This window comes from Schistocerca gregaria, chromosome 6 (assembly GCF_023897955.1).
Source record: "Schistocerca gregaria isolate iqSchGreg1 chromosome 6, iqSchGreg1.2, whole genome shotgun sequence".
NCBI classification, from domain to species: Eukaryota; Metazoa; Arthropoda; class Insecta; order Orthoptera; family Acrididae; genus Schistocerca; species Schistocerca gregaria.
Window position 1 is genome coordinate 218,309,581 of NC_064925.1, and position 14,375 is coordinate 218,323,955.

The window sequence follows — 14,375 nt, forward strand, 5'->3', positions numbered from 1 at the left end:
AACAAAAGTATTATTTCCTAATGGAAACCTGAGGTACACATTTGTAAATGTTCAACCTGTTCATGTGCAAAAGCTGCCAACTGTTGGGCATCACTATGGAAAAGTCAGTACAGCAGTCCACAGTAGCTCATGACCACCCAAACACACCAACGTGGTTGGTTTGCTATATTTCACTTTATGACTTTATATTCTTACTGCTTTCTACTAGCCCTCGTCTTTTTACCTACTCAATCCTCTGCTGCCTTCACGATTTCATCCATCAGAGCTGCCCATTCTTTTTCTACTGTATTTCATTCCCCCATTCCTGTCAATTGTTCCCTTATGCTCTCCCTGAAACTCTGTACAACCTCTGGTTTAGCCAGTTTATCCAGGTCTAATCTCCTTAAATTCCCACCTTTTTGCTGTTTCTTCAGTTTTAATCTCCAGTTCATAACCAATAGATTGTGGACAGAGTCCACATCTGCCCCTGGAAATATCTTACAATTTGAAACATGGTTCCTTAATCTCTGTCTTACCATTATATAATCTATCTGATACCTTCTAGTATCTCCAGGATTCTTCCATGTATACAACCTCCTTATATGATTCTTGAACCAAGTGTTAGCTATGATTAAGTTATGCTCTGTGCAAAATTCTACCAGACGGCTTCCTCTTTCATTTCTCTTCCCCAATCCATATTCACCCACTATGTTTCCATCTCTCCCTTTTACTACTGACGAATTCCAGTCACCCATTACTATTAAATTTTCGTCTCCCTTCACTACCTGAATAATTTCTTTTATCTCGTCTTTCATAGTCGAAGTAGTAAAGGAGTTTTGCTATTTGGGGAGCAAAATAACTGATGATGGTCGAAGTAGAGAGGATATAAAATGTAGACTGGCAATGGCAAGGAAAGCGTTTCTGAAGAAGAGAAATTTGTTAACATCGAGTATAGATTAAGTGTCAGGAAGTCTTTCCTGAAAGTATTTGTATGGAGTATAGCCATGTATGGAAGTGAAACATGGATGATAAATAGCTTAGACAAGAAGAGGATAGAAACTTTCGAAATGTGGTGCTACAGAAGAATGCTGAAGATTAGATGGGTAGATCACATAACTAATGAGATACTGAATAGGATTGGGGAGAAGATGAGTTTGTGGCACAACTTGACTAGAAGAAGGTAGGACACGTTCTGAGGCATCAAGAGATCACAAATTTAGCATTGGAGGGCAGCGTGGAGGGTAAAAATCGTAGAGGGAGACCTATAGATGAATACACTAAGCAGATTCAGAAGGATGTAGGTTGCAGTAGGTACTGGGAGATGATGAAGCTTGCACAGGATAGAGTAGCATGGAGAGCTGCATCAAACCAGTCTCAGGATTGAAGACAGGAACAACATTGTGCATGATAATTACTGAATGATCACTTTTCTTTTTATTACAGTAAGTAATATTTTGTAATAATTTTAGTCCATAAAATTTAGCCCTTACAATGTACGTTTTAAAATGGGTGTATATTTTTGTATAAATCTTATCTAAAATCATCGAAAAATCACCAAAGCATTATGGCAAAGGAAAAACTTTCTTCTTCCATAAAAACCTAAGATCTGATACGGTTAATTGTAATTTGTGAAAAATTTGGCAAACAATAGACGAATTCAGTTTAAATTAGTGTAAACTTATCCAAGGAGTAAGATGGAAGCCATGTTAGGTTAGTTTTGGGTCGTTATAGGCTGAGTTATGAAATGATTAAGACCTATGTCCGTTAATACAGAATAGTGTACCACAATCAATTCAGCACAGATTACAAATTGGGAAAGTACCGATTTATCTAAATTCCAAAGCCAAGAGTTGATTCAGTAATTTAAATGACAGTTTTAAATGATTAATTGGGTGCTGAATGTGTAATTATTCTCATGGACTGTGTTAAACTTCAATAATGACTATCACCAACTTTAATAATGGACCTAGGTCATGATCAGTGAATTTTCCGAAGGACAATACTGTCTACATCAAGTTTGTACTGATGTGACTGTTGGGTCTGAAGGACAGTATCGTTTTTGTTTTCATTTAGTGGCTATTATGTTCACTTGCTACACACAAGTAACTGTGTGTAATTAGATCAAGGTCAGGTTACCACATTAACAATATTGCAGGATCACAACTAAGTGCAATCTGTAGTTATTTTTGTATCTATGCGTAATTAAAGAATATGAGACTATCTGGCCAGAAACAGTAGTCATACAGTATCGAAAGTATCAAAGTGCAATTACAGTATGTGAACTGTAATTTTGGTGTGGACTACACTATTGGCAGTAGATTATTCACACCACTAACTTTTCAGTGAGTTCAGACCAGGGTAACTGTGCTCATAAAACAGACAAGCTACGAAGTGACAGCTCACTTTTACTGGGCTGTAAAAGTTTCGTCTTCATAGCAGAAGTACTTGTCGATTTTGATGTTAGGAATTTTCGATTTATAGAATAGTAGCATAATTAATGTTTTTAGAGTTTTCTGAAAAGACTATCACTGCAAACACTTAAAATAGCAGTTGGTAAAGAGAACTGTATCAATCATGTACTTATTAGTGCAGCATAGATGGCATCACTACACAGCAGGAATGGCAGCAACAGCTGTCCTTGTTCTCACATTTTAATCCCTCGTATATAAAATTTGGCCCACCCCTTTAAACTTCAGATTTCAGTTCTATACAGCCATATTTACATAAGAACATAACCGAACTTTTTAAATGTGAGAACTATGTGTCCTTCATTCAAGGCTGTTTTTAAAATTGTGCAATATAATGGAAAAACTGTTTAGAGATGACTGTTGCATGCGTAGATTCATGTATTTCTTGGATGTTTGTATTCTATCCAAATGAATGACACTAAGTGGCAGTATATTCTACTGCATCATTATATACAAATGGCATGAAAATAGGCAGGACTGGGTGGAGAATTGAGAGAAATGAAATCAATCTGAAACATGTAGAAAAGATAAGAAACTGGCCCATGGAGGCTGTCAAAAGAGAAATATCTGTGATAGAGTACCTGGTAAGCAAGTTCAATGGATCTCATTTTACAGCAGAAAATCATCATCACTATCTGATGCAGTTTTCTTCCTCAATGAAATCTAGCAGGTTAGAAAAGCTCTCTTTTCCAACGTATTTATCGAAGGACATGGCAAGTACAATAAGGAAGCTCATACCCTCAGGAAGCTCCTACATGACTACGATTGTATTTAGCAAGCTGTGAAAGTTACAGTAGCATGTGAGCAACTATTTAATATCCCCAAAATTTAACAAAATATACTAGTGCAACACACAGCGTGCTCTTTGTCCCTTCTGTATCTTACATACCTGCAACTTTGGTAGAAGCAATAAGGCTCCAATCTTCTTCAGTTTGTTGCTCAATTCTCTCACCTATGTCACGAGAATACAGGAGAACACGTGGTTTGGCTGGCTGCAGCTGAGCCTTTCGTCGACCCTAAGAATTAACAATAACAACAGATTAACAATGGTAAACAATCATTGCCACTCAACCGTGAAAGGGTACTCGGCTTCCAACTGAGAATGGTAGCTGCACTGAATTATGAAACAAAATGTTTTCTTGAGGTGTAATAATGCAATTATTGTTCACCATACGGTACTATGTTACTGCATCATAGACAATTTTCTAATACTGGACAAAACCACTAAACACAGTACATGTTGGTCACTTTTTTCCCTTCAGTAACAGAAGAAATTTTGAACTGTTAGTGTCTAGATTGTCAGCTTGTCCTCAATTTTTTCTGAAACTCACGAGGAAGTATAAAGGTCTGCAAATACTAATTGTCTAACATGTAACATGTTATTAACTCTTAAACAAGTTACTATAATTTATCATTTTTTCCAAATTTGAGTGATATAAAGGTTAATAATGTCTATATCTTCTGACACCTAATGATACACATCCACACCTCTTATTAACAACAGTAAGTATTTGACATATTGAATCATTCCTTACTGTTTTACTAAAGCTCATGAAGAAACTCATCCACACAGTTTTCAGCTATCATTGAAAACATAGTTATTTCCACCCCCTCCCCCCTCCTCCTCTCTCTCTCTCTCTCTCTCTCTCTCTCTCTCTCATTTAGATTGAGAATATCCCATTGTATCTCCTTCCAGTTTCCTTTATCATTACATGAACTTATCACAAAAATAAACATTATAATGAAAGCTCAATTAAATGTTAGCCCAAAATATGAAAATAAAAAAATATATTCAAAACAGCAAGTTTTAAGAGCTGTTTCTTTCAGATTACATTTAAAAGTTATTGTAATACATCATTTCCCTTTTACATCAACTCTACACATGCATCTACATATATACTCTGCAAACAACCATGAGATGCATGGCGCAGTGTAAGTACCATTGTAGCAGTTATTACAGTTACTTCCTGCTCCATTCATGTATGGAGTGCAGGAAGAATGATTGAATGCTTCTCTGCATGTAGTGATTATTCAAATATTATCCTCACAATCCCTACATTAGCGATACATATAGGATTGTAGTATATTCCTACAATTACCATTGACACTAGTTCTTAAAACTTTAACAGACTTTTTTGGGATAGTTTACATCCATCTTCAAGAGTCTTCCAGTTCATTTCCTTCAGTATCTCTGTGACACACGCCCAAGTAAAAAACCTGTGACATTAGTGCTGCCCTTCTCTGTATATTTCCAATAGCCCCTGTTATTCCCATCTGGTATGGGTCCCACACACTTTAGCAATATTCCAGAACCAGTGGCACAAGTGATTTGTATGCAATCCACTTTCCAGACTGATTGCACTTCCCTAGTATTCTACCAATAAACTGAAGGCTATCGCCTGATTTACCAAAACTTCATGATCCTTCAAAGCAGTGCATCTGCACTGCAGCATTTAGTATGAAGACATGTTACTTAGAAGATTGAGGACAGAAATTTTTACTTTTAAAACAACTGCAAAATAATTTGTCTGCAATGGAAAATGTCTTCTCTCTCATTTTGCACAACAGATGTGTACAATAAGTTGATAGAGTAAGTGTAAAAAGTATAAAGCTCAGATCTCATTTTTCCCCACTATCTTTTAATCTGGAATTCAACCCTTTTAATATTTTTTGTCAGTGTTTACCATTGAAACTTAACTGACTGCAATTCTTTTGCGTTGCTAGTTTGTTCTCAATCTGAAAGCAGTTTTCAAACATACAACATGATCATACCTGGAACACACAGCTTGAGTTCCAAACCAACCTTCTGGTTCACTATTTATATTTTTTATTTCCTGCAATACCTGTAACCCCTCCAGCAGGCGCACTTACTGATGTCACACGAGCAGGCGCGCATTGTAAAATTTACAACATGGTCATTTGTCAGTAAAAACAAACTTGCCTTAAACAAACTTGCCTTAAACAAACTTGCCTTAAACAAACTTGCCTTAAACAAACTTGCCTTAAACAAACTTGCCTTAAACAAACTTGCCTTAAACAAACTTGCCTTAAACAAACTTGCCTTAAACAAACTTGCCTTAAACAAACTTGCCTTAAACAAACTTGCCTTAAACAAACTTGCCTTAAACAAACTTGCCTTAAACAAACTTGCCTTAAACAAACTTGCCTTAAACAAACTTGCCTTAAACAAACTTGCCTTAAACAAACTTGCCTTAAACAAACTTGCCTTAAACAAACTTGCCTTAAACAAACTTGCCTTAAACAAACTTGCCTTAAACAAACTTGCCTTAAACAAACTTGCCTTAAACAAACTTGCCTTAAACAAACTTGCCTTAAACAAACTTGCCTTAAACAAACTTGCCTTAAACAAACTTGCCTTAAACAAACTTGCCTTAAACAAACTTGCCTTAAACAAACTTGCCTTAAACAAACTTGCCTTAAACAAACTTGCCTTAAACAAACTTGCCTTAAACAAACTTGCCTTAAACAAACTTGCCTTAAACAAACTTGCCTTAAACAAACTTGCCTTAAACAAACTTGCCTTAAACAAACTTGCCTTAAACAAACTTGCCTTAAACAAACTTGCCTTAAACAAACTTGCCTTAAACAAACTTGCCTTAAACAAACTTGCCTTAAACAAACTTGCCTTAAACAAACTTGCCTTAAACAAACTTGCCTTAAACAAACTTGCCTTAAACAAACTTGCCTTAAACAAACTTGCCTTAAACAAACTTGCCTTAAACAAACTTGCCTTAAACAAACTTGCCTTAAACAAACTTGCCTTAAACAAACTTGCCTTAAACAAACTTGCCTTAAACAAACTTGCCTTAAACAAACTTGCCTTAAACAAACTTGCCTTAAACAAACTTGCCTTAAACAAACTTGCCTTAAACAAACTTGCCTTAAACAAACTTGCCTTAAACAAACTTGCCTTAAACAAACTTGCCTTAAACAAACTTGCCTTAAACAAACTTGCCTTAAACAAACTTGCCTTAAACAAACTTGCCTTAAACAAACTTGCCTTAAACAAACTTGCCTTAAACAAACTTGCCTTAAACAAACTTGCCTTAAACAAACTTGCCTTAAACAAACTTGCCTTAAACAAACTTGCCTTAAACAAACTTGCCTTAAACAAACTTGCCTTAAACAAACTTGCCTTAAACAAACTTGCCTTAAACAAACTTGCCTTAAACAAACTTGCCTTAAACAAACTTGCCTTAAACAAACTTGCCTTAAACAAACTTGCCTTAAACAAACTTGCCTTAAACAAACTTGCCTTAAACAAACTTGCCTTAAACAAACTTGCCTTAAACAAACTTGCCTTAAACAAACATTTATTGAAGAAACAAGTCCATATTCATTATCTTCATCATTTATAACAAAAGGTTTTGCTCTTTTAGTTATTTAAGTAACAATTTATCCAGTTTTTCTGACATGTTTACTTTCATAACACCCCACAGACAATTTGTTTGCAAATTAATTTTCCAGCTATGTCCAGAAAAAATGTAAAAGTAGCCAGTGGCCATCATCTTGTAATTTTTGGTGTATCAGGCACACACTTTAGTTACATCAACTCCACCTTTTGTCATGTTGTATTAGATTATGATTTCATGTTTTTCATCCGCTGTTGGCATGTCACGCACAGCAGACTAAAGTATGATAGTACAGTTTTTACAAGGAACACACGAAACTAAGGTCTTATCCTACTGAAATCCAAACATTGCACTTTCAATTTCTTTTGTTTTGTTTGGGAGAAATTTTGGAATAATTTCACATCTGTTTGTCATTGTACCAATGCAAATGATAGACTTCTGCAGCAAATATTCAGAAAGGAGGTAGCGTATGTACCAATTGTCAGCGGTCTCTGTAGGGGTGAAGCATGTCATCTATCATGGTGAATTCACCAGACTGTAAGAACATTGACAGGTAGCAGCAAAAGGATCCAATATTGTACGAATTCCAACCAACTTACCAGTTTTTCCTCCTGTCATTCCTCATTTACACATCAACACACCTCAAACAGCTTAGAAAAAGATTAGAAACCTATTGTAGCTCATTTGCAGTCTTAAGCAGTAGCATTTGTGTTCCATCTGATGCCCAGAGTTCCAGTACATTAGTATGATGGTATTATTTTCTTCTTCTTCTTCTTCTTCTTCTTCTTCTTCTTCTTCTTCTTCTTCTTCTTCTTCCTCAAAAATCTCTAACAGAGCCATTATTTCAACCCTGCAAGAACTGATGTGTGCCTCACTGTTTATTTATATAGGTATTGGTATAGTTTACAATTTCATCAATAAAGTCAAGGTCAATTACTTTCAAGAAGCACTAACTTCATCAGTTCCAACCATCACCTCTCACTTCGGATCTGGTGGAATTTGCACAATGTTTTTTTTTTTTTTTTTTCTGTTGGTTTTTATGTTTTAGCACACTCGCCTTTATACCAATGTGCAAATGTGTCGTTTCAACAAAGAACCCTTGTACATCTGCTGTCTCTTCAGGATCATCAACATCCTCATCATCAAGTTCAGATTCATTGCCAAGGTCCTATTCAGTGTTTTCATCACTCAAATCTACTTCGCTTTCCTCCACGTCTGAAAAGTCTATCCAGACTTTATCATCACCTTCTTCAAGCAGTTTGCGAATTAATTCGTCTAATACACCCTTTGAATTGGAACAAAACATCAAATAAATGAAATTAATAAATACATTCAGATGTTAGTGTAACCAAAGTAACATTTCCCATGTGAAATTTTTTTTTACTGCTGGAAAAAAGCTTGCAACTGTCGCAGCAGGTGTGCGTTTTACTTTTTACAAGATTCGACACGTTCCTGCTTACAATTCAGATAAACTGAGGAAGCTAACCAAATGCACTGAGTCACTTTAACATTGTCGAGAAAACAACAACAACGGAATACATGGCAGCTATGGCGCAATAGCTCAAGGTTAAAGCATCGATTAGGCATAAAACTGCTGCTGTTGTACTTTTACTTTTTAGAACAGTGTGCCCACTCGAGAGTTGTTTTTCCAAATATATTAAAACGAACTGCAATCAAAAATGAATGAAAATGAGAAAATTGAAACAATACACCTAAACAATGATGGTGCAATCAAGCAGCCATGAGAGTTTTCATTTTTGCTTCATATGCCTCAGGAAGTTAATACTGAGGACATTATTACCTTGGGATTTGCCTGACTCTTCTTAGACATTTTCTTATAGTCTTGTACTATTTCAGTGTCACCCACATCACCAGTCGGCAACTCAGAGCAATCCTGTAAGGAATTGTCCAATGCCAGGTACAGGAGGTGTGTCTAAAACAAAACACGTCAATTAGTTATGCAACAGGGTAAGACAGAAACATTCACATATACACATACGTAGTTTACTCAAAGTCTGTTCAGGGAACACTTTAGTTAATGGTAACTGCAAAATAATTTTTTTTTTAAATAAAAATTATTATTGTGTACAATAAATTTTGGCCACATTGCAACAACACTTTCTTACCAATAATAATCACCCAGTAACAGTGGCCATCTCTGCACGAGTTTTGTGAATGCATGGAAGTTTTATTTCTGAAGCACTTTATCCGAAAGCTGAAAATATTTAGTGTTTATTCATTGTGCCTGCCTGTTAATGTCACCTCACCCAATGTGGCGCATAGCAGTCTACGCTTTCCATATTGCTGTTATTCTCTCCTGGACTTCCCACTGTTGGAGTTTACCAATAATAATACAATTTACAAAATGAAAAAGTGTGCTGGAGGGAGCGGGTGTGTGTGAATTTCGTTATGCAAGCCACAACTACAAAAACTTCTATGAAGAGTTTATCAAAACAATTGACTGCAACAAATTAACTCTTAACTGTACAAACCAACGTATCTAAAATACTCATTTTAATAGTACATTGTGTTAAAAGGGATGTACATAGGTGAATAATTACTTAATCAATACATTATCGAAGAGAAAGGAAATTTTGCCTTCAATATTAACAAACTAATTCAATTGCTATGACGAACACGTCCCCCCCCCCCCCCCCAAAAAAAAGCTAAGCAACAATTGTGGCTCTATGTGGAAGTTTTTAATTCCATATTTCTACAGCAGGAAGCCAGATCAGCCTGTTTTGAACTAAGAAATCTCAACATTCCAGGTTAAAAATGAAAGCTACTGCCCCAAACCAAAGCTCAGCACCATGTTTTTATGACAGACCACAAGTTTTACGTTGTATGCTTGGTGAGAGAAGATGGGAGGTGGCGTGGTTTTGTATCCCTCAGACTTTTATGGTAGACTACTTCATAAACAAAACATAACACCACATAATGGAGTAACATGAATAGCTTATATTTGATGACTTGGGACACATCATGCTGACAAAAGGTAAGGGAGTGGCATTTACTCCAAAAGAAAACTTCCTGCTGTTAATCTTTTATTATTTTCTGGACAACCCTACAGTTCAGTGCTTTTATGAAAGCAAAGCAACTATTTACGGAAAGTTGATTATCACAACTATTGCAAAATGCGGAATACTAAGACAATGTAAACAGAAGAGAAAGTTAGAGGCATACATTATGAAACTGGATAATGCATCCAAAAGAAGCATTTTTCGGAAGTAAGTTTGTCATATACCACCAACATTTTATATAAGCGAAGAAAATGACAAATTGCAGACGTGACTAACAATGTAATCACACGGAGGGCTATAAACGAAGTTGTAATAAAATTACTTTAACACCAGAGGGAAAAAGACAGATTGGTATTTAATATCATGTCAATGACAAGATCGTTAGATTGAGCTGAAGTTCAGATTGAAGAAACAACAGTAAGCAAAACTTTCTGTATTCATTCTTTCCAAAAGCACCATTACAGTATCCAATAACCACATCAAGCAGTTAAGGAAAACTGTTGAAAACCTAATCTAACAACACAGCTTACATCAGAATTAAGAAAGTAAAATACTAATCCAAGCTGGACCACAAGGCATGTCCACCCTATTACTACTCAGTTGAAATACCATATCTACTCGAGTCTAAGCCGCACTCTAATCAAAGCCGCACCTGAAATTTCAGACTAAATTCAAGGGAAGAGAAAAGTTTAAGGCTGCACCTCCAAATCCAAACAAAGCTGGTTCATTGTAATATGAGAGACAATTTAGGTCGAATGAATGACGATACAGCTACAGTAGTTTGGTTCGAGTCTTAAGCTTAGCAGTTAAGCTTTACCAGGTAGCCATTGCTATGCGTCGGACGCTCCGTCCCTATTTATACAGGTTCCCTTCCTTTTTCACATGCTTCGTCTGGTTCGAATCGACTGCTTATTTTTGTTTGATCTGCTAAGTGCTGTGCCGTTCTCTCTGTTATGGGTGTTTACATCACTCTAGCTGAAAATGCAGTATTGTACTGTGTCATGCATTGTTTGTCGCATTCTGATGATGTGTGTTTACGATCCATCCCCACTCGCGGCGTGGCTTGCTTGCTTTTGTGCGCCCTATTGCCGCTTACAATTAAAAAAGAGAGGAATTCTCCCATTAGCGAAACAATGGCAAGAGACTGCTATTTGTTGTTACTTACACTGCTGCTTTCTTTGATAATGATCAACAAGAGCCAAATAATAGACTGCGTATGATAGATGATGTTCTGAACGAGAGTTTAGCAAAATTTGAAAATCTTTGCAGACGCCTCTTTTGTATATTACATTCTGCACAGAAATTAGAGTCATCTTAGATTTAAAAATCTAGTCAATTGCTGTGCTTCGTTTCTGACTGTATCACTATTAGGCACAAGAATAATACGAATATAAACATGACATGATATGTGTATTCTTCCGCGTTTGCTGTTGTCTCACACTAGTTTCGTAGTTTATTAGGCAGACAGGATTTAAATGAGATAGCAGCAAACACAAAAGAATACAAGGCAAAATGTTTATATTCGTATTATTCTTATGGTGAAGAGAAACTGTATGTGATTCACAATTCATAGAAGTTCCTATTAGCAACCATCTCTTCTCACAGGGAGGAAAAAATTCTGTAGAGTTAGCTATAATGACAAACATCCCAAACAGTCTTGCAGATCAGATTTTCGTAGTACATTGAAATGCTGCTACATTCGAAGATGAACAGTACGGAATTTGTTTTTGCTTTGTTGGATAATGTATGAAAATGCAGTGGTCGAAACTTGGGGCGGAGGAAAGAAGCTCGTCTTACACTTTTTTTTTTTAACTGACGCAGAGGTTGTGGCGCCAGTATTTATCTTTATGCCAGCAAAGCATGACTGTAGCGCTACATATTTTCAACTGCCGTAGTTGTGGCGACACCTACCAACATTTTTCAGAACTTCCGCTTACTTTGCATTCGACTAAGCTGCAAGCGGATTTTTGGATTACAAAAACCGGAAAAAAAAGTGTGGCTTAGATTCAAGTAAATACGGTATATGGGGGCAACTTTCTGTACATACAGTAACATATACATCCAACAGGTACACAATCAAGAAGTTTAAAACCTATAAATTACTATAGTTTGGACAACTCCCGTAAATTACTGAGCAGTGGCATATCTTTCCTGAGACAGAAGACCAAAGAAAATTTGATTCCATGAAGGCATCAGACAATGTGATGGAAGAAAGAACAAACTGTGCCATCCATCACAACAATTAGTATTAATCTATTATTCCATCTTATTTTGTGCATCACTTTTCAAGGAAATCTGTTGTCATCAGGAAGTCTCCAACTTAAAACTATGTTAACAGTAGTTAAAAATACCCTGTCATTTTCAATTTCAATGTGGGTAACTAGTTTTTACACAAAGAGAATGCTAAAAATTTGAATTTGTCTTAAGTCTGACTAAGTTCTTAAGGACTTACTTTCTCTGTAAGTTGCTCAATTAGAATAGCATCTCCTTCAATCTGTCGTCGGACCCACTCCAATGCTAATTTGCAAGCTGACTCACAAGCAACAAGAGACATTTCTTGTCTTGTCTGGTTCAGAACTTCTACTCTCACACATGGCAATGACAGCAAAATGTTTGACTGTGAAACTTGAGTGAACTGCAAGGAAACAATTTTTAAAAGTTGTTGGAAACACTTCATAATTAAACAGGTTTTTAGATTAAATTCTTTGGGAACTACTACTACTACTACTACTACTACTACTACTACTACTACTACTACTACTACTACTACTACTACTACTACACAATCAGAATACAATGTGTTAGGACTATTAAATGTCTTGACTATTGTGTTTCTTTGTTTTTCAAAGTAGCACAAAAAAACAATGCAAATGTTCAATGGTTTAATAGCTATCAAGAAAATTATCATCTCTTCAGTAAATCTGTGTTACTAATGTGAGCAAGCCCTTAAGACAAATGTCACTGTAGTTCCATTAAAATAACAGTGGAAAATTTCTCTGCCCATGTTGTCAAATCAGTAGCAGTTGGTCACCAAGGTCTAATTTAGTGGAGAGGCATGTGACCTAGTAATAAACGTTCATTCAAACAAAATTACTTCTCTGACTAGTTTACAAATCAAATGAATTTGCTCAGTCTGGTAAGATGGATAGCAAACAATCAAGGAACTGCCCTCAACCCAAATCAATATCCAGTGGTGCATGACAGAAATATCTGAACACCACTGATTCTATAGAGTCATTGAATAGGTTGTCATTTTTCTCTAACCTTTTTTTTTCAGTAGACTGGTAACACTTGTCATTAAGGACTTCCGCAGTATGAAAAGCTTTGTCAGTATTCTGGAGCTGAACCCAGTAGTGAGAAAGTGACAGTCTCCAGCAAGCTAGATTCATTCAGCCACCCACCCATCCCACAGGTAGAATATCAGTAGCAAGTTTATAACAGTCCCAATGGGGAATAACAGTAACATTTTGAGGTCTAAAACTAAGTTCTCTGAGCAATATATCTTTTGTCAATTAATTTGTTCTTGCTTTCTAGTTTATGTTGCACTGCACACTTCAGAAGAGTGTACACTTTACCTATAATTTTTAATGAAAAATTGAGCACACACTTGCCCATTTCCTGTTTTCTTGTTTAGTAGATACAGTATACTAAATTATTTGTCACTGGACTAAATTACTATCTTATTAATTCCAATTTTGCTACGCGACTTGGAGAATCCACTAAAAACCACATTTACCAAGCAAAAAAAGAACAGTCAATCAGGAAGGAAAATTGAAAAACAATTTTTAAATTCCTTACCTCTCTGTTTATGAAGTTGTCCACTTGCTCAAGGAGACTCTTATTCCTGGCTATGCCAGGAAGTGATCTTGTTTCAATGCAGTTGTCAACAGACAAGTTCTTGATGAGGTGTCGCGCACATTCACGCACCACACGATCCATTTTCAGGTACGATGCAGCAAGATAAACAGCTTTCACCTGGTGGTTGCTCACTTCCAGTCTGAAAGACAAAGCTCAGTTTATCACACATTCAGAATTTAGTGATGGATTCCATAATCTGAACATTACAATCATAACTAAAGCACTTAAAATGTCAGTGACACCCACAAAAGAGATCTGACTACTGTACTGTAACAGAACGAGATTAACCAACTTTATTAAACAGTAAGTATGATTATTAAAGATTGTTGTTATGAAAATAAAGTGTGGAGGGGGGAGAAGGGAAAGGAAGGGAAGAACTATTGATATCAGCTGCATTAAAACTAAAATTTACATATTATGCATCACAGATGTGGCTTCCTCTTATTGAATGTTCTTTCAGACATGTCTAAAAGAACGATCACCATGCACTCATACATATTAAATATGGTGATACTACACTGTAATTTTGTTAGCTAAGCATATATGTATTGTCATATTTTAATTTTCATCTTACACTAATCATTATATAACAGCACCAGCACCAAGACCAGGAGAAATAAGCAGTCCGTGAAAGAAAGGAACTCAACAGAATCCCATACAATGATATAATTAAATGT

The 14,375-nt window shown here is 36.0% G+C and overlaps 1 protein-coding gene across 4 annotated transcripts in view; it reads right to left on the reverse strand.

Annotated features, from left to right (window-relative positions):
- The window catches only part of LOC126277901 (influenza virus NS1A-binding protein homolog), a 219,701-nt gene that overhangs the window by 25,719 nt on the left and 179,607 nt on the right, over window positions 1–14,375 (reverse strand). For all 4 annotated transcript variants that reach the window (XM_049977457.1, XM_049977455.1, XM_049977458.1 and 1 more), the window contains exons 4-7: window positions 13,639–13,837; window positions 12,293–12,475; window positions 8,622–8,753; window positions 3,337–3,463 (exon numbers count right to left, since the gene is read on the reverse strand). In XM_049977457.1, the coding sequence (XP_049833414.1) occupies window positions 3,337–3,463; window positions 8,622–8,753; window positions 12,293–12,475; window positions 13,639–13,837 (641 nt within the window). The remainder of the gene's footprint in view (window positions 1–3,336; window positions 3,464–8,621; window positions 8,754–12,292; window positions 12,476–13,638; window positions 13,838–14,375) is intronic.